Source organism: Hyperoodon ampullatus (genome assembly GCF_949752795.1).
Source record: "Hyperoodon ampullatus genome assembly, chromosome: 14".
Classification (NCBI taxonomy): domain Eukaryota; kingdom Metazoa; phylum Chordata; class Mammalia; order Artiodactyla; family Ziphiidae; genus Hyperoodon; species Hyperoodon ampullatus.
In genome coordinates this window covers 38,604,899-38,631,822 of record NC_136927.1, presented here as the reverse complement: position 1 = coordinate 38,631,822, position 26,924 = coordinate 38,604,899, and the positions used below count along the sequence as shown (strand labels likewise).

General features: G+C 45.0%; 1 protein-coding gene across 1 annotated transcript in view; it reads right to left on the bottom strand.

The window, feature by feature from the left end:
• The window catches only part of OTOA (otoancorin), a gene marked incomplete at both ends in the record, with an annotated part of 60,398 nt that overhangs the window by 7,822 nt on the left and 25,652 nt on the right, over positions 1-26,924 (bottom strand). Inside the window, 10 exons of the mRNA XM_079720128.1 lie at positions 5,123-5,278; positions 6,903-7,090; positions 10,391-10,520; positions 15,787-15,880; positions 17,469-17,659; positions 18,662-18,797; positions 20,892-20,965; positions 23,186-23,303; positions 23,479-23,537; positions 26,687-26,827. Of these exons, the coding sequence (XP_079576254.1) occupies positions 5,123-5,278; positions 6,903-7,090; positions 10,391-10,520; positions 15,787-15,880; positions 17,469-17,659; positions 18,662-18,797; positions 20,892-20,965; positions 23,186-23,303; positions 23,479-23,537; positions 26,687-26,827 (1,287 nt within the window). The remainder of the gene's footprint in view (positions 1-5,122; positions 5,279-6,902; positions 7,091-10,390; positions 10,521-15,786; positions 15,881-17,468; positions 17,660-18,661; positions 18,798-20,891; positions 20,966-23,185; positions 23,304-23,478; positions 23,538-26,686; positions 26,828-26,924) is intronic.

Here is a 26,924-nt window from a genome sequence, read left to right as displayed (position 1 = left end):
TCAAGTCAAATGTTACCTTCGTGAAATCTACCCTGAAAGAGGTTTGCCTCTCACTCTTCAATGCCAGGGAGTAGTATGTTAACTCCTTTGGCGTTAAAAAACCACACAGGAATCTCTTCAACGAGCTTTGATTTAGGGGCTGATGTGTAGTGTAGGGTCCCTGTAATTTTAGTATAGTGACCATTCATTATTCACGACTTTCCCTGGAGAGCCAGACCGCCTACTCTCTCACTTCATGTGGTTCAATTGGAGCTAACTGCAATCTGAGTTCCAGAGGTGATGCTATGGCCTAGTCCTGGTCAGTCAGTTTGTCTCCTAGCCTGGCTGCAGTGACTGGTTCTAGATTAGGCATGTGATCCAGTCAAAACCAACCAGGACTTTGGTTGGAGCAATTAGAAGAGAAGAGCTTTCTTTACTGTGGACTGGACCTTGGAAGGACAAACACCTGAATCTGCTAGAACTCAACACATGGAAAGAAACTGCCTCTGGGGACTTCCCTGGTTGCACAGTGGTTAAGAATCTGCCTGCTAATGCAGGGGATGCAGGTTCAATCCCTGGTCCGGGAAGATCCCACATGCCACGGAGCAACTAAGCCTGTGCACCACAACTACTGAGCCCGCGTGCCACAACTACTGAAGCCCGTGTGCCTAGAGGCCGTGCTCCGCAAGAAGAGAAGCCACCACAATGAGAAGCCACCACAATGAGAAGCCCGTGCACCGCAATGAAGAGGAGCCCCCCCTCACTGCAACTAGAGAAAGCCCACGCACAGCAACGAAGACCGAATGCAGCCAAAAATAAAATAAATAAATAAATTTATTTTTTAAAAAAAGAAAAGAAAGAAAGAAACTGCCTCTGAACAAAGCCCACACAAAGGAAAGCAGGGTCAAAAATTGGTGTGAGATCGATTCCTGACAGTAGTGTTGAAGCCCCTGGATCCAGCCATACCTTAATTCCACCCTTGACCTTCTCAGTTATGGGAGTCAATTCCATTCTTGTTCAAGACACTTTTAGTTGGGTTTTCTGTCACTTGTAACTGGATTAACCCTGATTAATTTGATCCAGATATGTTGGACCTGAGGAAGGACCCAAGTCAATCTCTTGAAGATGAGCTATATAATTGTCTGGCTCCTCAGGGCTCATGGAGGCAGATGCAGAAGATTACAAAAGAGCCAGAGCTCACAAGGCAAAGATAGGGAAGAGACCTCCAAGGACGAACATCTCCTGAATGGAAGTGAGGGTCACAGGGATACAGTGAATCTTCCCATCTCCCTTTAATGTCAGTCCATCCCATCACACACTATAGATCACTCCAGTGTTAAGAAAAAGTATTGGCAAAGATTGTGAAATGCTGCAATGGGATTCCACTTTTCATGTGGCTGTTGTCTCTCTATCCCTCAGGTCTGTTTAAATGCTACCTGCTCAGAGAAGACTTCCTGGGTTCCCCCATCCCAAGCAGCTTCCCTCCCCACTATTTCCATTAGCACCTTGTCCATTTTCTGCTTATCACTTATCAAAATTTATTAAATGTTTCACCTTGGTCACTCAACTTTTCATCTGTATCACCCAGTAGAATCTCCAAAGACAAAGACCATATCCAGCTAGTTCACTCCTGCATCCCTAGTACCTGATACAATGCCTGGCCCATATCAGGGTACTTTGGGAATAATAAGTACTTTTTGAATTAATGAATGAACATCTGAATGAGTGAGCTATAGAAGTTGTAGGCAATATATACTCCTTCGAAATGGCATCAGATTATTGCCATCATGTGACGGACTGGCTTCAGAGAGATTTCCCATGTCTCTGCAAACTGGACTGGTCAGTGTCTTCATGAAGTTTCCCCTCAATGATTACAAAGCTCCCAGGTACTGTAAGTGAATTTCAGTAACACAATGTTTAGATTTAAATGTCTTTGAATGGCAATGTGCATCTAAAATAATAATAGCTAATATTTATTGAATGCTTACTGTATGCCAACACTGTTTTGACCATTTACACATACTGCCTCATCTAATCCTCACAAACACCCCTAGGAAGTAAATATTAATATTATCTCTATTTCACAGATGAGGAAACTGAGGCACAGAGAGGTTAAGTAACTATGCCAAGGTTACACAGCAGTAGATAATGGTTCTAGGATTACAACCTGGGCAGTCTGACTTCAGGGCCAGTGAAGATGTTTGGGGATCAAGGAAAGATGGAGATTCAAGTTAGCTTTTGAACTTTTCTTATTAAGTCTTCATAATCAGGTTTCACTCATTGACTCATAGCAATCTGTGCCCCCCAACCATCAGGCATGCCCATTTTAAAATGAAAGTACAAAAATACAATTCAAATAAAATTACTTTGAAGATGTGATATTAAATTGTCCTCACCACTGGAACCTGGAAAATGCAAGCTCAGCCTGCAAGGTGATAAGCTAAAATATATTTCCTTGAGTGACTGGAGCACTTTATCTGTAATGATTCCAAGACAATTAATACCAACACTTTTAGGCAATATTAACCACTGAAAAGTGAAGAGCTGTAAGATTTCAATCTCTCTGTTCATCCCTCTGGCTTCTGTAATAGTTTTTTTCCCTTTATATTGGTTTTTAAGCTGAACTATCTGTTAATGTAGTTCCGCCAGGTCTGACTATTAATCTAGAAACATGCATTTAAGCGTTTGATGGGGAGCTAAAGTTGAGGAACTGACTGCAGATGATATTTGCAAATGTTGGTTTTCATATCCTCTTCAAACATATTGATAAATCTCACTGCCATCCATGGGAATTGAAAATTGGTAAAAAGGGAAAGAGATACTCTAGTTTCTAAGTTGGATATATTTTTCTGTTTTCTCCCAGACTGCAAATAGAATGATTTTAATATTGGAAGTGTGATGTGGCACTTCTCAAACCAGTCAAAACCAGTTTTAGTGTCCCGGAACCCCAGGATTGTAGAATGTCAGGGTAGAAGGAACTGCAGACTTGGGGGTCCAACCCCCTCACCTTGCAAGTGAGGAAGGTGTTAAACTGCCAGAGAGGGAGTGTGACGATGACAATATGCTGATGACAACAATGAAGACAACTAATTTTTGTTGACTACTATGTCGCAGGCACTGTTCACCATATTTAACATGTATTAACTCAATCCTTATGGCCAGGACCTCCATGGTACCTAACTCCAGGGGGGCACAATTCACACCATGTTCTATTTGAATAGTGCCACCCAGAGTCATGTGACATGGCAATCCTGATTACAAAAAGCTCATGAGAGTAGGGGACATGCCTTGGTTTTGCTTGCCCAGCATCCATTCTCCCTTTGATAACACCATGCTTTTCCTTTGGTGAACCACCTGTGCTCATTTCCTCTTGCTGCTGTAACAAATTACCACAAACTTAGTGGCCTGAAACAACACGGATATATTCTTTTACAGTTCTGGGGGTCTTAAGTCCTAAAATGGGTCAGCAAGATGTGTTCGTTCCGGAGGCTCTAGAGAGAATTCATTTCCCTGTCTGTTTTAGCTTCTAGAGGCTGACTGAACTCCTTGACTCAGAGTCCCATCTTCCATCTTCAAAACCAGCAGCACTGCACCTTCAAATCTCTCAGTGTGTCCCTTGTCCCTCTGCTTCCACTGTCACATCACCTTCTGTACCTGTGGTCCTTTCTAAGGACCCTTGTGATTATGTTGGGCCCACCAGGATCATCTCCCATCTCAAGACCCTTAACCTAATCACATCTGCAAAGTCCCTTTTGCCACATAAGGTAACATAGGCACAGGCTCCAGGGATGAGGATGTGGACATCTTTGGGGATCGTTACGACACACGTGTTCCCCGTCCTCAGTTCATATGGTCCTGGTGAGATGGATTCCACTCCCTGGTGCATGCCAGGCCAACCCACATATTCTAATCCTGACCAGATAGTTTAGGGCTGGGCAATTGCATGATTGGAGTCAATGCTGGGACTGTTTCAAAAATTAATGAGAAAGGGGCACTTTTTTCTGGGGTTGCTAATTACATGATACATAAGCCTAGTGCTGAAAACAACAGCTGAGGGAGGGCTGCCTGAGAATGAAGTCAACACAGAGCAACTAAGACTCCCCTTTCTAGCAATACAGTGGATTAACTTCCCTCCCAGTTGAAACAACTAAATTCTGGACAGAACTTCTTCTTTAGCCCGTGAAGAAATAACTGACACAGGAATCACCCTCTCACCATGAAGTGAACAAAGTATATGAAACAACTGTATTTAGACACTGGACAACAGGGAGCACAGGCCTATAATCCTGCAAGAAGGAAGACAAATCAGGTGAGCCCCACAATTGCCCTTGCTCTCTGCCCAGAGGCAGCTTCCAGGCTATGGAGCAGGAAAGGGAACCCCAAAAAGCCCAGCGGTCAGGCTGAGTTGAGGATACAGAGATCCAAGTTCAGAGAGGCCAGGGATCCTATAACGTGTTGGGCAAAGTACTGGAGAGGAAGAAACTGCACGGGGAGAGAGAGAGCGAGCTCCAGAAATCTGCAAAGAGGTCTTCTCAAGTCTGGCTGAGTGCTGATCACATGCAAGGAATGAAACTCCACATAAATATCAAAAAAGGCATCAGAAAGCAATTCTCAGAGCTCACGTGGAGCTGGAAAGAGTTCACATTCCCACCAGCCAGAAAGAAGAAGTCTTGAAATACACGGAGCATTGGATAGAGTCCTCAGAAGAATCATGTCTCAGTGATGGGGATAAATTAACCACAGAATAAAGCTCAGTCTAGACTCACCCTTATAATGCTCAAAGGGAAGCCTCAAAATGATCATACTGATCTAAAAGTAATTTAAGTGTATGCCAGAACAAAGCCCAGTACTCTTTAAAGGAGTACCACTAAATTGGGTGGGTGCTCAAAGATGTAAAATTTACAATGCCCATCAGCCCGTCAAAATTACTAGACTTGCAAATAAGAAAATACGACCCATAACTACGGGAAAAATTAACTAACAGAAAGAGTCTCAGAAATGACAATTATGATGGAATTAGCAGGAAAGGTTTTTAAAGCTACTATTATAAATACTATTAAGTATGTTCTAGGATGTAAAGGAAAATATACACAAAATTAAGACAGAAGTAGAATATTTGAAAGATCCAGCAACATCTACTTACCTGCCCTGGGGTCCACTCTGTCTGCTGGCTGAGGGAAGCCACAGTGTCGATGGAGCTGAGATCCAACTGCTTGAGCTCGCTCTCAGTAAGAGCCAGAACAATGCGCCCCAGGGAGACGAGATGGTACTCTCTCCAGTACGAAGGTATGTCCCAAACCTTCAGGTGAAAAAAAAAAGCCAGATTAGACTGACCATTACTGACAGTAGTTGAAACAGACACAGGGTAAATTTCTTTAATATATAAACTTCTCTTAGAAACCAAGAAGAAAACGATGACTACATCTATTATTTTTTTAACAGACAAAAGACATGAACAGGAAATTCACAAAAGAAGAAATAAACATATGGGAAAAGTTCAGTCTCAGGCACAATTAAAGAAATGTATGTTAACAACAATCAAAGAATACTAAATTGGCTGAGCATATGGACAGGGAGTAAAGAGAATTGGAAAGATATGGGGTACAGGATACCCTCATTTGCTGGTGTTGAGAATGTAAATCAGTACATGCTTTTTAGAGGGGAATCTGGCTACGTGTGTCAAAAGCTTTTAAAATATTTAAACTCTTTGACTCAGAAATTCCATCTCTGGGAATCTAGCCTAAGTAAATAATAAGACAAGTGGCCAAAGAAATATGTATAAATATGCACCTTGAGGCCTTAAAAAAATAAACAATCTAAAAGTCTACCAACTGGTTAAATAAATAAAAACCAGCCATAAAGTGAAGTATTATATAGCTATTTAAAATACTGATATAGATTTATATTTCTGATATATAAAAATATGCACTATACACTGTTGGTGTGGACAGCAAGCTATTGAATAGGAGGTGACTGTGATGCTATATTTTGTAGCATATATACGTATGTATGAAATATATAAATATATTTTACACACATACACAGAAGTCTGGGAAGCTTCAGATGAACATACCAAAATATTAACAAGCGCTTACCTCTGGGTAAAAGATTATGACTGATTTTCTTCTTTATTATTTTCTGACTTTTCTACAATAAACTTGGATTACTCATAAAAAATTATCAGTTTAAGGAATTTAATGTCTTAACCCCACAAGGGTAACTATACAGTCCACAACCATCCTAATAGCTGAGAGAAGCCACTCAAAGTGATCTTTATAAAGATGGCAAATTACTTCTAGTCCTCTTTTTATTCATTTCTGCTCTGTTTTCAGGTGACTCTGCAACAGATTCTGAGAAAACCTCCTGCAAGCAGCAGTGGGGTTCTCCGAGTGGAGAAAGAAAAGGCACAATTCCTGGAAACCACCTCAGTCAGAGGCACCAGAGCATCCACGGAATTTGATTTACTGAGCGTACCTTAGATGCCAAGACACATCTCATTCCCGGCCAGAGCCCTAAGAGGGAGGAGCTAGAAATCTCTCCGGTGCGGAGATCACAGCTATGGCTCTGAACGGATGCAGTGAGATTTCAACAAGATGACCCGGGCTTCCCTGGTGGCGCAGTGGTTGAGAGTCCGCCTGCCAGTGCAGGGGATACAGGTTCGAGCCCTGCTCTGGGAAGATCCCGCATGCCGCGGAGCGGCTGGGCCCGTGAGCCATGGCCGCTGGGCCTGTGCGTCCGGAGCCTGTGCTCGGCAGCAGGAGAGGCCACAACAGTGAGAGGCCCGCGTAACGCAAAAAAATAAAAATAAATTAAAAAAAAGATGACCCAAGTGAAAGTGAAAGAGAGGGGTCTGTGCACAGCAGGGCTGGGACCCTGTGTTGGGTTTCCCTCTGTGAGTGCTTCCTCCCTGAGATGGGCTTCACCTGTACTGCCTTCTCCTTCAGGGTCCTCAGCTGAGCTGGGCTGAAGCTCCTGACGGCCCCCAGCAGCTCCACGCTCCTGAGGAACGCATCGTCCCCCAGGCAGATCAGGCCCTCGGGGGCCCAGCAGGCGTTGGCTTCGGCCAGCTTGATGATGTCACTGGAGGAGGGAGCCGAGACTCCATGGCAACCTGAGGAATGGGCGACATGGGGAAGGAACAGAGGAAAGAGAATTTCCGGAAATGTGAGTCTGTTTCTTTATTGAAATGAGTAATGTTGTTCTCCAATCGGATTGATCCATGAGAAATAGTGTAGGGTAGAAACTGAGCTCAGGGACTCAGGGACCAGTTTGAATCCCACTTGTGCCATTTCTTCCTAGTGAAATCATGGAAATGCCAACTTTTTGCAAAGCCACAAGCACACACACAGTAGGAGCTTTGCATTATTATGACTGGACTGCTAATTGCCTTGAGAGCAATAGGAGGTGGTGGTGAACAGTTCTGGCTTTAGATTCAAATTCAAAGCTATTTAACCCCTCTGTGCCTCAGATTCCTAGTCTCAGATTCCTAGTCTATAAAATGAGTATAAAATTACCTCATAGAATTTTTGTGAGGACTAAATGTGTTATTATTTATAAAGCACTTAGAACAGTGCCAGGTATACAGTAAGTACTCAATACGTGTTAGCCATTTTTATTATATGGGCTACCTGCCATAGCCACCCCATGCATTTGAGTTTGCAACCCAGACTTAAGGCTTCCAGAATTATAAGGAAGGGGCGCTCCTATCTAAGTGTGGAAAGGGAAGATGATTTGCCCTCCATAAAAATCTTGGTGGAGGCTATGGCCTTCCCATCCCAGGACAGAGGAGAAATGGGTCTCTTACATTTTCCTTGGCAACAGGAGAAACCCATCCATATCAGTCCTGGGTAAGCTGAACCATACCTAGTCAAACCACTTTCTCAGCAACACACAAATGAGATATTGTCTTTGCTGGCCCAGATGTGCCCAACCTGAGAGAAAACCTTTGCCTTAAGAGCAATCCTGGGTTTCTTATCTTAGGAGCTGACAACCCCTGATGCTGACAGACTCACCAGAGCCACCCGGGGCTGGGCACTTCCCAAGCCTGTGGCCACGCCCCTTTCACTGCATCTTAAATGGAAATTCACTGGACTCTAATCAAGAGGCAGAACTGGACCAGGTCAAAGGTACATGTCTGGTCCTCAAACATCTCTATCACAAACCACTTGGAGGAGACAAAAGACCCACCTCTCCTAGACTCCCTTTGCCCCACTTTCCAATGAAAGCAGGATTCAGTGAAAGTACAGAATTAGAGAACAGAATGGTTTAAAAGTACAGCAGGGGGACTTCCCTAGTGGCGCGGTGGTTGAGAGTCCGCCTGCCGATGTAGGGGACACGGGTTCGTGCCCCGGTCTGGGAAGATCCCACGTGCCGCGGAGCGGCTGGGCCCGTGAGCCATGGCCGCTGAGCCTGCGCGTCCGGAGCCTGTGCTCCGCAACGGGAGAGGCCCGCGTACCGCAAAAAAAAAAAAAAAAAAAAAAAAAAAGTACAGCAGGGACTTGGTCTTATCACTCTGTATTCCTGGGGCTTAGAATAGGGCCTGACACATAGTAGGTATTCAGGAAATATTCATTGAATGAATCAACGCACACAAAAATTAACTAAAATGAAAATGAAACCAAGTAGTAATTCTGCTAATGACTATAAGCACAGCAGTAATTAATACCCAGAACCAACTAAAGAAAACTCCAATTAAGCACTGGAGCTAAGCGCATCCTCCCCCAAGGGCGGAAAGTCTTACTTTCACGTATCCCCAGGCAGAGAGTAGGAGCGCAGCGATATGACAACCGGACTGCTAGGCAGCAAGGACCGTACCGGCTAGTGGTGAACATCACCTTCTTTGGGTTCAATTCCAAGAGCTTCCATTGACTAACTCTGAGACTTTGGCCAAATCTCTTAATCTCTCTAAACCTCATTCTCCTTTGTTAAATGGGAGAAAGCATACTGCCCACCCCATAGACAGAGGTGAGGACGAGACAATGCACAGAGAGGCGACGACCCAAGGTGAACATCAGTCCGATCATGACATTTCCGTGCTCGATGCCACCATGAAACCCCACCTTCGGGTCTCCTCTACAAGGAGATAAGACCCCACTCCAGCCACACTGCCCCTCATTCCTCCTTCCTCCCCCACTCCTGTCACACTCCTTCTGCCCAGAAGACTCTACCTTCAGGTCCCCACTGGGCCCACTCCCACACTGCCTTGGGTCTTTTCTTAAACATCACCTTAGTGAGCCCTTCCTTAACTGTGTTCTCCTTTCAAATGACAGCCCCACATCCCAAACTCCCTGACTCCTGTCCTTTGCTTTATTTTCCTTCTTGATACTCATCACACAACATACTACGTACTTCACTTATGTCTGTAATTTATGGTCTGGCTACCCCCAACCCCATCTGAAAGTAAGCTCTATGAGGGCAGGGGTTTTTGTTTTGTTCACACAGTCAGTGCTCAAAAATTATTTGTTGCAGGAAAGAAAGTAAGCACAGATTACTTTTATTATTACAATTATTCTTGGGTCTGGTTAACTTTGTCCCCTCCTGCCTGGCACAAGTCTGCACTCAGTAGGTGCACAATAATACTTGTAATCATATCTAATACTTACTGAGCATTTCCTACATGCCAGGCACTGTTGTGTACATGTTTATAAGTTTAAAACCCACCAACCTGCACGATAATCTAATGAGGTAGGGATTTTCATTATCCCCATTTTACGGAGGATAAAACCCAAGGCACAGAGAGGTTAAAGAGCTTACCCAAAGTCACACAGCCCATAAGTGGCAGCCCTGGGATCCAAATCCAGTCAGCCTGGCCCCAGCACGGCAATTCACAGCCACACAGCCATTTTGGTCCTTAAATCAATTGTTTTGAAATGTTTGTTGCTCATGTTCACCCATTAAACCTACTGGCCTGGGTAAGGAGTGCAAGATGTGATTCCAAATCACTTTACAAAGATGTAATTCTGGGCTTCCCTGGTGGCTCAGGGGTTAAGAATCTGCCTGCCAATGTAGGGGACATGGGTTCAATCCCTGGCCCGGGAAGATCCCACATGCCCAGGAGCAACTAAGCCCATGAGCCACAACTACTGAGCCTGGGCTCTAGAGCCCGTGCTCTGCAGCAAGAGAAGCCACGACAATGAGAAGCCCGCGCACCACAAGAAGAGTAGCCCCTGCTTGCCTCAACTAGAGAAAGCCCATGCGCGGCAATGAAGACCCAACACAGCCAAAAAAAAAAAGAATAAATAAATTTATTTTTTTAAAAAAGATGTAATTCTATGTCCTGTGGATTTTTGCTACTCTACTGCTTTGCAAACATTGCATCCAGTCCCCTGGACAAGGAGTCCTCTTGAAGCCAGGGACTTAACCAAAACACTGCTGCCATGACACGGCCTCAGATACCCCCAGAAACACTCACCAGGGCTGCGGTCAGAGCTGGGGCTCTCCTCACTGCTGTTCCGAACAGATTCAAAGACAGCCTGGAGGAATTCTTTGGGGGGCAAAGTCCCAGCCATCTTGGAAGCTGTTTGTTGAAGGATGTCAGGAAACTGTGCAGGGCAGCGAAGATGAAAGAGGAGGAATGAATAATAATTAAAGCACATGAAACAGAGACTTAAATCAGAATGTAAACTGGAACACTGCTTCACTGCCTCCATTGCTTTTTTTCTTTATACAGGCATATGTCGTTTCATTGCACTTCGCTTTACTGCGCTTGCAGATACTGCATTTTTTATATATTGAAGGTTTGTGGCAACTCTGTGATAAGCAAATCTATTGGCACCATTTTGCCAACATTTGCTCATTTCATGTCTCTGTGTCACATTTTGGTAATTCTCACAATATTTCAAACTTTTTCATTATTACTATATTTGTTATGGTGATCTGTGATCTGTGATCCTTGACATTACAATTGTAATTGGGGCACCACAAACCGTGCCCATATAAGACAGTGAACTTGATCAATAAATGTAGTGTGTGTTCTGACTGCTCTACCAATAGGCTGTTCCCATCTCTCTCCCTCTCCTCATGGCTCACTATTCCAAGACATAACTATATTAAAATTAGGTCATTAATAACCCTACAATGGCCTTTAAAAGTTCAAGTGAAAGGAAGAGTCACAAGGCTCCCATTTTAAATTAAAATTAAAATGATTAGGCTTAGTGAGGAAAGCTTGTCACAAGCTGAGACAGGCTGAAAGCTAGGCCTCTTGCACCAAACAGTTAGCCAAACTGTGCATGCAAATGAAAAGTTCTTGAAGGAAATTAAAAGTGCTACTCCAGTGAACACACAAATGATAAGAAAGCGAAACAGCCTTATTGATGATATGGAGAAAGCTTTAGTGGTATGGATAGAAGATCAAACCAATCACAACCTTCCCTTAAGCCAAAGCCTAATCCAGAGCAAAACCCAACTCTCTGCAATTCTATGAAGGCTGAGAGAGATGAGAAAGCTTCAGGAAAAAAGTTTGAAGCTAGCAGGAGTTGTTTCGTGAGGCTTAAGAAAAGCAGCCATCTCTATAACATGAAAGTTCAAGATGAAGCAGCAAGTGCTGATGTAGAAGCTGCAGCAAGTCATCCAGAAGATATAACTCAGATAATTAACAAAGATGGCTACAGTAAACAGCCTTATATTGGAAAAAGATACCATCTAGGACTTTCATAGCTAGAAAGGAGAAGTCAATGCCTGGCTTCAAAGCTTCAAAGGACTGGTTGATTCTTTCATTAGGGGCTAATTTAGTTGGTGATTTTAAGTTGAAGCCAATGCTCATTTACCATCCCCAAAATCCTAGGGCCCTTAAGAATTATGCTAAATCTACTCTGCCTGTCCTCTATAACTGGAACAGTAAAGCCTGGATGATAGCACATCTGTTTACAACATGGTTTACTGAATATTTTAAGCCCACAATTGAGACCTACTGCTCAGAAAAAAAAGATTCTTTTCAAAATATTACTGCTCATTGACAATGCACCTGGTCACCCAAGAGCTCTGATGGAGATGTCCAATGAGATTGATGTTGTTTTCACGGCTTCTAACGCAATATCCATTCTCTGTAGCCCATGGATCAAGGAATAATTTTCACTTTCAAGTATTATTATTTAAGAAATACATTTCTTGGGCTTCCCTGGTGGCACAGTGGTTGAGAGTCTGCCTGCCAATGCAGGGGACACAGGTTCGAGCCCTGGTCTGGGAAGATCCCACATGCCACGGAACAACTAGGCCCGTGAGCCACAACTACTGAGCCTGCACGTCTGGAGCTTGTGCTCCTCAACAAGAGAGGCCACGACAGTGAGAGGCCCGCGCACCGCGATGAAGAGTGGCCCCTGCTTGCTGCAACTAGAGAAAGCCCATGCACAGAAACAAAGACCCAACACAGCCATAAATAAATAAATAAACACACAAATTAATTAATTAATTAATTTTAAAAAAAAGAAATACATTTCTTAAGACTATAGCTTCCATAGATAATGATTCCTCTGATGGATCTGGGCAAAGTAAATTGAAAACCTCTTGGGAAGGATTAACCATTCTAGATGCCATTAAGAACATCTGTGATTTATGGGAAGAGGTCAAAACATCAATATTAACAGAAGTTTGGAAGAAGTTGATTTCAACCCCCATGGATGACTTTGAGGGGTTCAAGACATCAGTGGAGGAAGTAACTGCAGATGTGGTGGAAATAGCAAGAGAACTAGAAACAGAAGTGAAGCCTAAAGATGTGACTGAATTTCTGCAATCTCATAAAACTTTAATGGGTAAGGAGTTGCTTCTTATGGATGAGCAAAGAAAGTGGTTTCTTGAGATGGAACTACTCCTGGTGAAGATTGTTGAAATGAGAACAAATGATTTAGAATATTACATAATCATAACTTAGTTGATAAAGCAGCAGCAGGGCTTGAGAGCATTGACTCCAGTTGTGAAAGCAGTTCTACTGTGGGTAAAATGCTATCAGACAGCATTGCATGCTGCAGAGGAATCATTAGTGAAAGGAAGGGTCACTTGATGCATCAAACTTCACTGTCCTATCTTAGGAAATTGCCACAGCCACCCCAGCAAGCACCACCCTGATCAGACAGCAGCCATCAACATCGAGACAAGAGCCTCCACTGGCAAAAGATTACACCTCACTGAAGGCTCAGATGATGGTTAGCATTTTTTTGGCAATAAAGTATTTTTTAATTAATGTGTTTACATTGGTTTTTTAGACATAATGCTATTGCACACTAATAGACTACAGTATAGTGTAAACATAACTTTCATATGCACTTGGAAACCAAAAAAACTCATGTGACTTGATTTATTGCAATATTCACTTTATTGCAGTGGTCGGTAACCCAACCCATAATATCTCCGAGGTATGCTTGTAGCAGCTTCTCATATAAATTTAATCCCTAGCCCAACTAGTCTCTACAAAGAATCATATAAAATAATACCCAATCTCAGTACTAATCCAATACGTGTTCAATAACATAAGTATATATTGTTTTTCACCCATCAGATTGTCAATAATAAAATAAAGTGATAATACCTAATGCTGGCCAAGATGTAGGAAATATGCATACTTATTTCTCTGTGGGACTGTTAGATGGTGCATCATTACCATCTGATAATATCTATAAAATGTATGTATGCCTATGTCTTTTGGGGTTGGTACGGTTTGTTAATTTTTGTTAAAATTTATATGTATAAAAGGAGGAGGAAAGAGTTATCTCTGAGTTCTAGGTGAAGACTAGCAACGAGGGGGCCTCTGGTTGCCCTGGAGAAGGTGCCATTTCTCATCTAGAGCTGATGCACTTTGTCAAGCTCAGGATACTATTGGTAATCTATCCAAGAGTCTAGAGAATTCATCAAACGCTTCCCTATAGCTGTGTGTCTCTGTGTCCCAGTCACCAAAAGAGTGTGCCCCAAAAGTCGCTGGGTTTTGTAGTTCCTGCTTCTATTCTAATCTTCAGAATCAGAGTCACAGTCTAAGCCAGTAGTTCCCAACCCAGGCTGTAGGTGAGAAGCACCTGAGAAATCCACAGACACCTGGGCCCTGCCCTAGGGATTCTGAGACCATTGGTCTGGGGTGGGGTCCCTGTGTCTGTCCCTTTTAGAATTTCCCTGGTTATTCCCATGTGCAGCTAAGGTCACGAGCAAAACTGCTCTAAGATAAATAGTTAACTTCTAAAGAGCAAATTGCACATCAGAGTAGTTTCCATTTTGTATTTTTAAAGGGAGAACATGTAAAGGCAGGAGGAAGATTTTCCAGAAAGGATGCAGAAGAATCTGGGAACAGCAACTGCTGCTGAGGAGAGAAGCTAGGAACCTAGAAATGTGGGGTGAGAAACTTCTCATCCTATAGCCTTTGATATAGTTGGGATTTTCTAACCAGGGGCATGTATTACTTGTTCTATTAAACATTTCAGGCATTAAAACAAAAAGTAGAGAGAATAATACAACAAAGCACCCATGTGCCCAGAACCCAGCTTAAGAAATAAAACATCACAAATATAACTGATAACTCCCTCCCTCACCCTTGGCCTCCCTCCTTCCCCAGAAGTAACTGTCACCCTAAATTTGATATTTGATAATTAACCATTCTCATGTACTTTTAAAACTCTCTTACATATGGCATTGTTTTGCATGTGTTTAAAATTAACTAGTATTTATTTATTTACTTCGTATCCTACTGTACATATTTTTTTGCAACTTCTGTACACTGTGTTTCTGAGATTTAACCATGTCGATACAAGACTTTTTCCATTTCAAAAGCTGATTTTTTTAAAAAGATTAGATAAGCATTTAAGATATATGCAGCTGTTGCTTATGACTCCAGGTTTGGACACCCCAGGAGATGATTTTACCATGACCAGACACTGGAATGTTGCTGTGCATGTGTGAACCTGGGTGACGTGCCAGGTGTTCAGGCCCCCTGAGCGTGTATGACAACGTACATCTTACGTGTGTGAGTACAGGGGTGAGGGTGTATGGATGTGCTTTGTGGTTGATATAACTCTTGTTCAGCAAACGTCCCCTCCTACCCCACCCTCCACCTGCATGGAGGAGACTTCCTGCCCCACTGAGGTGGGCTTGCTCATGTGACTTGCTTTGGCCGACAGAAAGTGACAGCCAGCCATTTTCCAGCCCAGGCCTTAAGGAGAACTGCACTTTGCACTCCCTTTTCTAGAGTTTCAGACTTTCACTGTGAGAAGAATAAGCTCCAGGTTGCCTAGCCCTAGAGGCAAACTCAGTGTCCCAGATCCACAGACCAGTCAGCAAGAAATAAATGCTTCTTGTTGCATGCTGGTGAGATTGTGTGGCTTTGTTACGCAGCAGAAGCTGACTAGTACTTGCTCATCTGGCATGCCTCTTGGCCTTGTCTAACTCTTGGAAAGTTACTCCAAGTAGAGTGTTACCCCCAAAGGCAGTGCTCAAAAAAGATTTGGTTTTGGATTAAATATGTTTGCCCATGTGATTGCACACACTGGACACACATATGCATGTGCATATGGCACTGGTGGGTGTAAGCCCTCGAACAGGCGTGCATGTGGGAAGCACACAGATAGCAGAGTGGCAGCTAAATGACAGCTCCCAGCCTGTGCACATCTGCCTGGAGGTCAAGTGAAAGACCCTGAGCTCGTTTAGCAGCTGCCTCACTCCCTTTGCCTGAACCTTGGGCATCCTGGAGTGGAGCTGGAAACACCTGAGCTCTTTGAGGCAGGCAGGAAGTTTCCAGAAAAACAAACTGGCAGCAAACCCAAGGGAATATAACTAACCACACTTTCTCTCCCCTTCAAACTCCCTCAGCCTTCTAAAGATAGAACACAGAGGTACCTTTGTGGCAACAGAGCTTAATTCATCTCCTGAGAAAAGTACTAGAAAGGGTCCCAAATCCTTTGTAGTCTCAGCTGTCCAGTTCTGGGGGAGTCTAAGGAGACATAATAAGCAGTAAATGGAAACATCACACTCTTGTCCTTGTCCCCCAGCATCTTTTTCTTTTAGGAAAAGATTATCTTTATACCTGGAGAGGCTGTCAATCACTTGGTCCCACATCCCTAATCAAGAAAACAGACATGTGATGCAAGCAGACCAATCAGAGTCATCCCTGGCAATTGTGATGGAACTACTAGAGAAGCTCTCTCTTTCTTCTGGCATCTCTAGCAGTAAAAAGGATATTGGAGACCATTCCTCTCACCAAATAGAGAAAATAAAGGCCACAACCAAGAATACAGAGCTGAGAGATGGGAGGAACATACTCCTGATGACATCATATGAGCCCCTGGATCCAGCCATGCCTGAAGTCCCATCCATTTCTAAACTCAGTAAGCTCCCATGTTTTAGTGTGAATTGAGCTACTGAATTTCTGTCATTTGCGTCAGAGTGTTTCTTTCCTCCCTTTTCTCAACAGAACAGTAAAGATATATTTGCTCCTTTTAAATTACCATAATGGTTTCCTCCTATAGCAAGATGAAATTTCCTCTCGAGCCTGGCAGAATAATAACAGCACTGACACAGGATCCACTGTTGTTCTTATGAAGACCTCAAATGTCTACAGGGAAGTCCCTCACACTAGGATATCTCTAAAGGAGGTCTGCCCAATTAGCAATGATAACTCTTCTCCTAGGACCAAGGCAAACCACCCCTGGCCAAAAAGCTTCCCCTTAACTCTTTGATTAACGATATTATCCCAATAGACTGTAAGTTCCATGAGGGCAGGAACCACACTTAATAATAACCAATGTATCTTCATTCCTAGTCAAAATGCTGTTGTCACATACTCAGTACTACATGCCAGGCACTGTTGTAAGTGCTTTAACACTTAATGCATTAACTCAGCTAATCATCACAACAGCCCTATAGGGACTCTCACTGTCCCCATCCTACAGATGCAAAAATAAAGTGCAAAAGACTGAGTATCTTTTCCCAGATCACACAGACAGTAGATGGTAGAAAAATTTAACCCAAGGAGTCAAGCTCCCAAGTCCCAGCTCTTAAACTCTATATAATAGTAAGTGTCTGGGACACAGTAATTACTCCAAAAACATTTGTTGTCTAACCGTTGACCGATATCTAGGCCCTACTCAAATATCTGACCTAACTTCAGAAAACTCTGCATGGGAAAGAACAGCTCTGTTTACCCCCAGGGGCTTCTCACTCACCCAGAGCTGACAGTGCCTCGATTATTTGCATTAGTATTATTGGTGGTGTTGTTTCACAACAAAAATAATAATAACACCCCCATGCATTTGTAAAGTGCCATCTTTTTGAAACTCTTTCCCTTTCCACAAGCCAAGATGTATTGGTAACAACCATATGAGGCCTGTAGAACAGCTATCATTCTCACTTTACAGGGAATCTGAGGCCAAAAGAAAAAAGGTCATGTTTCCAGAATAAATCTAAGTGTCTAACCTCGTCCTAAGTTAGAGACTCTGCTCTGAGGCAGGACAGCCAGGGCTGGGTGCCCCTTCGCCAGCACCCCTACCCCAGCCCTGGAGCCGAGCCCGGGCCCTCCTCACCCGTGCTCTTCCAAGAGCCTGAGCCTCACCGCCACCTTCTGCTGGGGGCTGAGGTCCAGGCAGTCTCTGAGGCTGTGCAGGGCAGTGGTCCAGGCCCTGGGGGACACCCCACGGTGGATGACGGCCGCTGGCAAGTGACAGAGCAAGTTTCCCAGGATGTCCACGATGTACTCATCAGCAACGGAGTCATTCTGAAACCAACAAGCAGAGCTGGTGAAAAGGTCCAGTGGGGCTCAAAATCGTGATCCTGTAAAACACTTCCTGACCCCAAACCTTGTAAAGGTTCCAGGATCTGAATCGCCTACCCTGCCATGGACTTGTAGAGAAGGCACGGGGCCTAGTTTTACCCCAGGGGTGCCGGCCTCAGAAGTCTGGGGGACCCCACGGGGGGCAGGTGTGGATGGAAGACTTGTACATCGTGAGCATTCACCCAGTGAGGCTGTGGTCAGCGTCACTGTGATTGCTCTGAGGATACCTCACAGTTCAGTAACCATTATAATGATAGTACTGCAATAATAAAAACAGCACTTCAAAGTTTGTACGGCCCTTGAAAGCCTCCAGAGCTCTTTCTCAAAATGACAAAAATAGCTAACATTTATCGAGTGCTTACTATGTGCCAGGCACTGTTCTAAGTATTTCCATGCCTTAATCCATTCATCTTCAAAGTAACCTTAAGAGGTAAGTACTAAAAAAAAAAAAAAAAGAGGTAAGTACTAATATCATCCACTTTTTCAAGATCAAGAAACTGTCACCTCTGCCCTTTGGGCCTTTGCATTAAACAATATATTACCTATTTCATGTCCTCAATACTCCATGAACAAAGTGCTATAGCACCCATCTTACAGATGAGGAGACCGAGGCTCAGGAAGGGGAAGTGACCTGTCCAAAGCCACCTAACCAAGCAGTGGCAGAGGTGTGTCTAGAACCCAAACTCTGTGTACTGTGCTCCTTCCAGTCCTCCAGAGCGGCTTCCCAACATTCAGGCCCCAGAATGGCAGTCCCCAGAACCAGTAGCCAAGAGTGTTCCACCCAGTGGTTTCAGAGCCAGCTTTAAGACCCACAAGTCAGACTTCTGGTCATTACATCAGACTTGAGAGCCCAGCCAGATCCCCTAAGGGCTCCCCAGGATGGTCACAGACACCTGGAGGGGAAGGGACACCAGTGAAAGTGTCACCCAGGAAGAGTTTCCTTACCAGGCACTGCTGTACTTTCTTGAGGACTGAATTCTTTTTGTGGGAATCTAAAACCAAGGAGTCCAACTGACTCTTCCCCAGGCTGATCAGAAAGGGCACACACTGGGAGGCTGGGACAGAAGCCAGGTAGCGAGCCCTGGAGAGAGATGGAGAGAATGAGGGAAGGAAAACAGTGGCTGCTCTGTATTTGCCCCTGAAACCAGGGTCTGTATGCCCAAGAGCTTATCACAGGGGTGTTCCTTAAATGCTGGTTCTCCCCAGAGATGTTCTGTCTCCTTTGGGCAGGTAGCAAGCCTCCCACCCATCATTTTCCTAACTTGTGGGTGGGAAACAAACTTTGCGTAACGCTCTTCTCCTACAGGTGGGAAACAAGTTTCCCATCATGCTCTTCTTCCATGACCCAGCAGCACTGATCAGAGAACAGGATCTCCATAAACAGAGGTCGGCTGGTGGACTGGTTGAGGGGAGATGAGGAGAAAGGAAATGAAAAGGTAGAAGAAGAAAGAGACAAAGAGAAGAGAGAATAAAACAGAAAGTGGAGGGGAAAAGACGAGACGGAGAGAGTGGAGAAAGTAAGAGAAACGACTCCCAGTTCTGTCAATCCCAGTCCAGAACTCTCCTCCAAGCTCCTGACCATATATTCTCAACAGGAGCGATATCACCCCCGTGGGGAGAAACTGGTTCAGGGAGAGGGAGGGATGGGGGCAGGGAATCTTACTTATTACAATGATTTGTGATCCGCCAAAGCTCAACCCTACTCAACAAAATCTTACTCCTTGTAATTTCTCTCATTAGGGAGAAATTAAGTTTTTCTCCTTTGGGAGGCAATAATGAAATAAAAGTTGAGAAAGACTGCTCCGGACCCATGTGGCATCATGGCCACCTGACTGTTCCCAAAGCAAATTCAACCTCCTCCCCCAAACATGTTCTGCCTCCTCTCTGCCATCCCAGACTCCTTTGTCCCTTAGTCCCCAAATCTGTCCTTGCTAGCATCTTAATATTACTCAAATCTGTTCTCATCTCTCCAGTACTAGTATCACCATCTTATTTACTTCTTCACTCATTCATTCGGCAGACATATACAGAGCATCTGCTGCATGCTAACCACTGTGCTGGGCACCAGCTACCACCATGAACAAGACATGAGGGGAAGGTCCCTACCCTTGGGATGCTGTAGGGGGAAGAAACACAGAAACCAGTTAATAAAACAGATCATTTCAGCTAGTGATGAATGTAAGGAAGACAATTAAATGGCTCTGTAATGGAGAATGATATGGGAACAGCCAGGAGAGCCCCTCTGAAGGCAGTACTATTTGAGCTGAGACATGGATGTGTGGAAGAAGACAGCCATGCCAAGGTCAAGTTTACAGAAATAAGCTTCCACTGTCTCTCTCCTTCCAGCCAGGCCCCCTGCACTCCATCTTCTATATGGACAGTGGTGATGATCTCTCCCAGAATACAAGTAAAACACCCCAAGGCGTCACACAAGCCCTCCCTGACCTTTCTGCCCTTCTCATTTGAGCCCCTGGATCCAGCCATGCCTGAAGTCCATCCCTGGACTTTCCTGAATCCAAAATTACCTTTTATTGCCTAAGCCAGTTTGAGTCAAGGTTCTGTCACTTTCAACCAAATATCAACTTGATATTACAATTGGCTTCATGCTTGTCTGTTTTTCCTCCATGAGACTGTAAGCTCTTTTAAGGGGAAAATTTACGTATCTCTGACAGCTTAGTATGTAGTAAGCACTCAATAAATATTTTTAATTCAATGAAGACAATGGCAGCAAGAGAAGGGAGAGGGAAATAAAGAGAAAAAGAGAGAAACAGTGTCCAGACCATATTTAAAAAGCAGGGCTGCCCCCCATGCCTGAACACCCACATATACCAGGAGAAATCCCCACTGCTCCCATCAGCCCTGATTCCCCTGGAGCCTGGACACAGCTGTGAGGCCAGCCCAGATGTGACCTGCTTCACTGGCACTCACTCATTCGGGCTCGGGTTGCTTTGGCTTTGGTTTTTAAATAACAAGAAAAAGCAGGACCGAGCTGATCTCCCTGTGCTATGCTCGGTGCTTTGTAACCGCCTGGAGGAAAAAAAAAAAGAAAAAGCAGGAGAGTCTGTCTAAAATATCAACGTGAGGCTCACCAACACCCAGGGAGAGAGAATCACTTTGGCTTTGGTGACACCTGCCAATCTTACTGAGCCAGAAAGGGAGACAGATGTTCACTTACGGGAGTGTAGCCAAGAGGAAGGGTGGCATAGAGGACCTGGAAACTTCCCAATATTTCCACGCCAAACAATTAATCTAAAAGATTAAAGCAGTTCCAGGAATTTAGTCCAATAATAACAAGGGCAAACACAGATTGTGCTTTCGGTGTGTCAGGCACTGTTCTAAGTGCTTTACATACGTTCACTTATTAAACAGAACACCCTACAGTGTAGGTAACACTACTGCACCCAATTTATGGATGAGGAAACTGAGGCAATAATAAGATGCACACAAAAATTTAAGTCTGAGAATTCTCACCACAGTTTTATTTATAACTGCAAGCAAATGAGATGTAACCTTAATATACATCAGTAGGGGACTAGTTAAGTAAATTATGGTATAGCCATACAATGGAATACTATACAACTACTTTGTTTCCATACGGTAGATTTATGTGTGGGTGTGTGTGGGTGTGTGTGGATGTGTGCACGCACACGCACGTGCGTGTTATATACATTTAAACAGAACATTGTGTGTGTTATGAGCTCATTTGTGTGTCTTAAATTACATGTAGATATATTCTATATATATGAAAAATTCTCCAAGTTAATAGCAAACTTTCTCTGTAGTTACTTCTGGAGCAGGGATTCTCTGCCTCAGCACTACTGACATTTTGGACAGGATAACTCTGCATTGCAGGAGCAGTCCTCTGCATTATGGGATGTTAAGTAGCATCCCTGGCCTCTACTTGCTAGGTGCCAGTAGCATCTCCCCCAAGTGTGACAACCAAAGGTGTCTCCAGATATGGCCAAATGGTCCCCTGTTGAAAACCATGCTCTAGGAGAAACTTTACTTTCTCTCTATTGTTTTGTTTTATAATAATGTGCTTTCAGCAAAAAGATAAACAATAAAGGCAAATTTTCTAATTAACTGGTATTTGAAGGTTCTGAGAACTGGGCAAAATCAGGTAAGGAGCTTTATTGGGACAACTCTTCCTGTTTGAACATGTAGGTCTTCCTCAAAGCTGGCCTGAACTCCATCCATTGCATCAGTTTGATGAGTGGAAGGAGACAGCCACGCCAAGGTCAAGGTTTCAGAAATAACCTGCTTCCCACCCTACCTGGGCAAGGCTTTTAATATAGTTCAGTGGTTCTCACCAGGGAACCATTAGAAATGAAAAGTATCAGGCTTCACCCCAGAAACCCCAGGGAAACTCTGCAAGTGGAGATCTGCAATCTCTGTTTTTTTAACAGTTTTATTGAGGTATAATCAATATACAAAGAACTGCACATATTTAATGCATACACTTTGATGAGTTGGGCATATGCAAACATCCATGATACCACCACCACAATCAAGGTAATAGGCATGGCCAACAGCTCCCAACGGGTCCTCCTGTCCCTTTGTTTTGGTTTTCGTGGACAGAGCACATAACTTGAGAGCAACCCTCTTGGCGAATTGTGAAATGCAGATACCATATTGTTAACTGCAGGTGTTGTGTTGTACAGCACATCTCCACAACTTATTCATCCACCAAAACTGAAACGTTATACCCAGTGGACAAGCCTTCCAGGCAATGCTGATGCAAGCTCGAGTTTGAGAACCACTGACAGAATGAACAATCTGAGGGAATGACAGGCTTTATTAAAAATTTGCATGTTCCTCTAATGATCTCAAAGGATTATACACCCGGCTTTTCCCTTCCTGGCTCTCGGGAAGAAAAGTCATTGTTTGGAAACTTTTCATTCAGATCTGAAATGCACCAGGCCACCTGCTCACCCTCTCAGACTCTGTACAGCCGACCGTCTGCACTCCAAGTCCAAAGCTGCCCCCAAGGCCCGCTTTTACTTGCTTAGATACAGTGAAAGTCAGTCACTGCCTCTGGTTTCCCCAAAGGGTTAAAGAGTCTCCTTAACTATTTGGAAAATGAAGTTTTAAATGAAAAATTAAATTCTCCTAGAGGACTATTTCCATTCTAGGCTACCTCTGGAAAGGGTATGAAAGTTAGATGAGGGTATGACCTGCAGGCCCAGGAAAGCATAATTGTGAACATGCAGAATGGTATCCCTTCCAACTGAATTTTGGGGTTCAAATCTGGGTATAGAATAGCCAATCTACTGAAACTCTGGCTGTAGAGACATAGGTATGTGGAGCTTTTAAAAAAGAAATTGGAGAAAACTTGGCTCAGTATTTGGCCCCATATCATCACTTGCATCAGTATGATCCTGGCACAAGTATCTTAAGACACCACAGTTAATCCACCCAGCGACTGGGTAGGGAGAGAGAATTAGAAATAAGGAAGTGCTTCGAGGGTACCTGATACGGTGAAAGCAGAGAGAAGTTGTTCTCAAAATACTGGAAATGAGCCAGAAAGGAGTCCACGCTCATGGCCTCAATGTGGGAGCACATCACACCTTTGACCAGCTGCCCTGCGCTACAGAACAAAACAGGGACCCAGGAGAAAAGGGGAGTAGGGTAGAGGAAAGAAGGAGCAAGCAAAGGCAGATCTGATCTGACACCAGCTGTAGACAGGACTGTCCAACTCTCCCTCCTGGGAAATAGGCTCCGCGGGAGGGAGACTCCAGAGGGCTCGTCAGCCCCAGGCTTACCTCAAGAGCTCCTCAGGCCTCCTGGTTGTCTTTGACAGAAGCTCAAACAGGAACAAGGCCTGAGGGAAGAGAATGATTGCCACAGGTATGGAGCACTCACCTACCGTGACGAGTCCTATGCTCCCATTTTACAGATGGGAAAATGGAGGCATTGTTACTTACTCAGAACCACACAATTGCTAAGTGGCAGAGCTGGGACTTGAGCTGGTGTCAGGTAATTGCAGAGTCCATGCTCTCACACCCCAGGTGACCCGGTGCTCCAGGAGGTGAATGAGGAGCAAAGCCAGGGCAGCGAGCCTGGAAGTTTACTTCCTATGCTCTAAGAAGCTGCTGCCCAGTTGAGGACCCCCTAGAGCCCCTATTTTCATGCCCACCTCCTGTTTCTGAACACACGGCATCCCAGGAAACAAAACGGATGGATGAATAGACCAGGATGGGCTAGAAAGTTCCATCAGTAAAGTAAGTCCTGCTCACAACAGCGCTCCCCTCAAGCCCTCCCAGGTGGGCCCCCAGGAGAGCAAGGCCTAGTAGGCAGGGGGGTCATTTGTTTCAAGGAACGTAATTTTACAGAACACCTAACGTGCATATACGATCAAATACGATATTCATCTATTTTATAGACTCTGAAACTTTGAACATAATTCCCTAAACAGAATAAATCATGAGCTGGCATTAGGCGGAGGCATCGGTGACATGACCGCTGAGCCCAGGAGAAAGGAGCAGCAGAGGAGGTAGGTTCCAGGCACTCTGTGTGGCCCCAGAGATTTCCTCAGGCACGGGATCAAGTTCCAGGGTCCCCCCATCATCTCCGCCATCTCAGGAAATGGCACCTCCATCACCTCAGTTGCTGAGACAAAAATGTCTTGAAAGCATACGTGGCAGGACATATTTTCCGAAGTGATCCATATTTTCTGCCTAATATGCTCTTCTAGAAGCTTCTGGAGCCACTCCCCCATCAAGAGATGGAGTCTGCTTGTAGCTGGAGGTGGGTGGCATGGTGGGGGGCTGTGCGACAGCCTCAACAGACAGAACACAGAAGAAGTGATGCTATTTGACTTCCAAGGTCGCCAAAGATGACAGCTTCTCCCAGCTCTCTCTTGGGACACACACCTTGGGAGCCCTGAACCACCCCTATAAAGCCAGTTGCCCAAAGCCACCATTCTGGACAGTATTCGACACCTAGAAAGGCCGTAACAAATTACCACAAACCTGGTGGCCTAAAACAATAGAAATTTATTCTCTGGAGGCCAGAGGTCCAAAATCAAGGTGTTGGCAGACTAGGTTTCTTCTGAAGGCTCTTGGGGAGAATCTTCCCCCACCTCTTCCAGCTTCTGGTGGCTTCTGCTTGGCTTGTGGCTGCACACCTCCAGTCTCTGACTCTGTCTTCACGTGGCCTTCTCCTCTGTGTGTTTCAAGTCTGTCTTCTCTTCTGCTGTCTGCGTTTTCCGCTCTTATAAGGACACTTGTCGTTGGATGTAGGGCCCATTCAGATAATCAAGGAGGATCTCATCTTGAGACCTTAATTAAATCTTCAAAGACTCTTTTTTCCAAATAAGGTCACATTCCCACCCACAGGTTTTGGGTGGACATAACTTTTGCGGGGTACCGTTCAACCCACTACATGGAGAGACCACACCCAAACAGACAGAGACACCCCCAGCTGTCTGAGTCTCCCCAGCCCAGATGTCAGACACGTGAATGAGACGCCAGGCCCAGCCACCAGCTGAATCCAACTTTGTGAACAACCCTAAGCAAGAGCCTTGGGAACCATGGGAGTAAATAATAAAATAACTGCTACCCCACTGAACTTGGAGCTGGTGGGTAACCAGCAACAGATCATGAGCACATAAGGCCTGATGCCTCCCCTCTGTCACACCTGCACCCAATCTGACAGCCAGTTCTGTCACTGTTAACTTTCAAACTACCCAGAATCTGGGCCTCCCTGGTGGCGCAGTGGTTGAGAGTCCGCCTGGTGATACAGGGGACACGGGTTCGTGCCCCGGTCCGGGAGGATCCCACATGCCGCGGAGCGGCTGGGCCCGTGAGCCATGGCTGCTGAGCCTGCGCGTCCGGAGCCTGTGCTCCGCAGCGGGAGAGGCCACAACAGTGAGAGGCCCGCGTACCGCAAAAAAAAAAAAAAAAAAAAAAACTACCCAGAATCTGACCATTGGTCACCACCTGCATTGCCAACACCTGGCCCAGGCCACTGTATGCAGTAGCCCGTACGCAGGCACTCTGTCTAGTGCTTCACTGGCAATAAAATCCATCAGGTCTGCTCAGCAACCCAAGGAGGTGGAGATGATCCTTATCCCCATTTTACAGGTAAGAAAACCGAAGCTTAACGAGTAAGGTTGAAAGTCGATACATGAGATTTAAGCCCAAAGTAGCCTGGTCCCTTTGTTTCCTCCCTGCTCTCCTCAACTCAGTCCCCAAGCAGCAGCCAGAGTGATTCTTGGAAAACCAAAGTCCAATCCTGTCCCTTCTTAGACGCCCTTCAGCTCCCTTTCTTGCCCAGGGTAGAAGGCAGTCCTCACAGCGGCCACTCCACAACCTCTCTGAGCTCAGCGAGGTCACCTGTCTAACAAACAGCTCACTCCCCACCCCCTAAAAGGCCTGGCCCTCCCCCTGGTTTACTTCCACCTTAGTGCTCATCAGCATCATCTATCACCTAACAGGGCACACGTTGAATTGCTGACCTTCCGCACTGTCTCCCTCGCTAGGATGGAAGCCCCCTGCAGGCAGGGATTTCCCTCTGTTTTGTTCGCTTCTGTGTCCCCAGCACCACGCACGGTGCCTGGCACCTGGGGGGCAGGGGCTCCACAAACACTGACGAGTGAGGGAACGAAAAGCAAGTCAGGGGAAGTTCCGAGGCCGCAAGTCGGCCTCCAGGGCACAACCCTCCCCAGGAGGCCCCCGTGATAAATGCTCTTACGTACAGTGCACTGCCCAGCATGATTCTCATGAGAAATGATCCCCGTTTTGCACATGAGAAAACTGAGGTCGTGGGAGGAGAAGCAGTGACCCCAAAGTTAATAAACAGCAGCCCCGGAATTCACACTCGGGTCTCGTCTAACTTAACACTACGCTATTCTATCTCCTGAGTTTAATCACAAGAAATAAGTCTCTTTAACCAAATTAACCTTAGAACAGACCTTTCCCACAAGACAGTCAGAAACCCAGGCACCACCTCTGGGAGTCACAGTCTTACCTGACTCCGCCGGAGCTCCTTCTCTTTCAGGACTGTGGAGTTGAATCCAGGTTCCCTCCATAAATCAAAGAGAGACACTTCCTTAAAGAAAGCCCCTTGTATTTCCACAATGCCCGAGGCGGTATCTCCTGCTTCCATCACCTGTCAAAAGTAAGAAGAAACATAATAACGACCTTGCAGAAGGTACATGGAGCATTGGGTGAGGGCCAGGCACTCTGTCTAGTGCTTCACTGGCAAT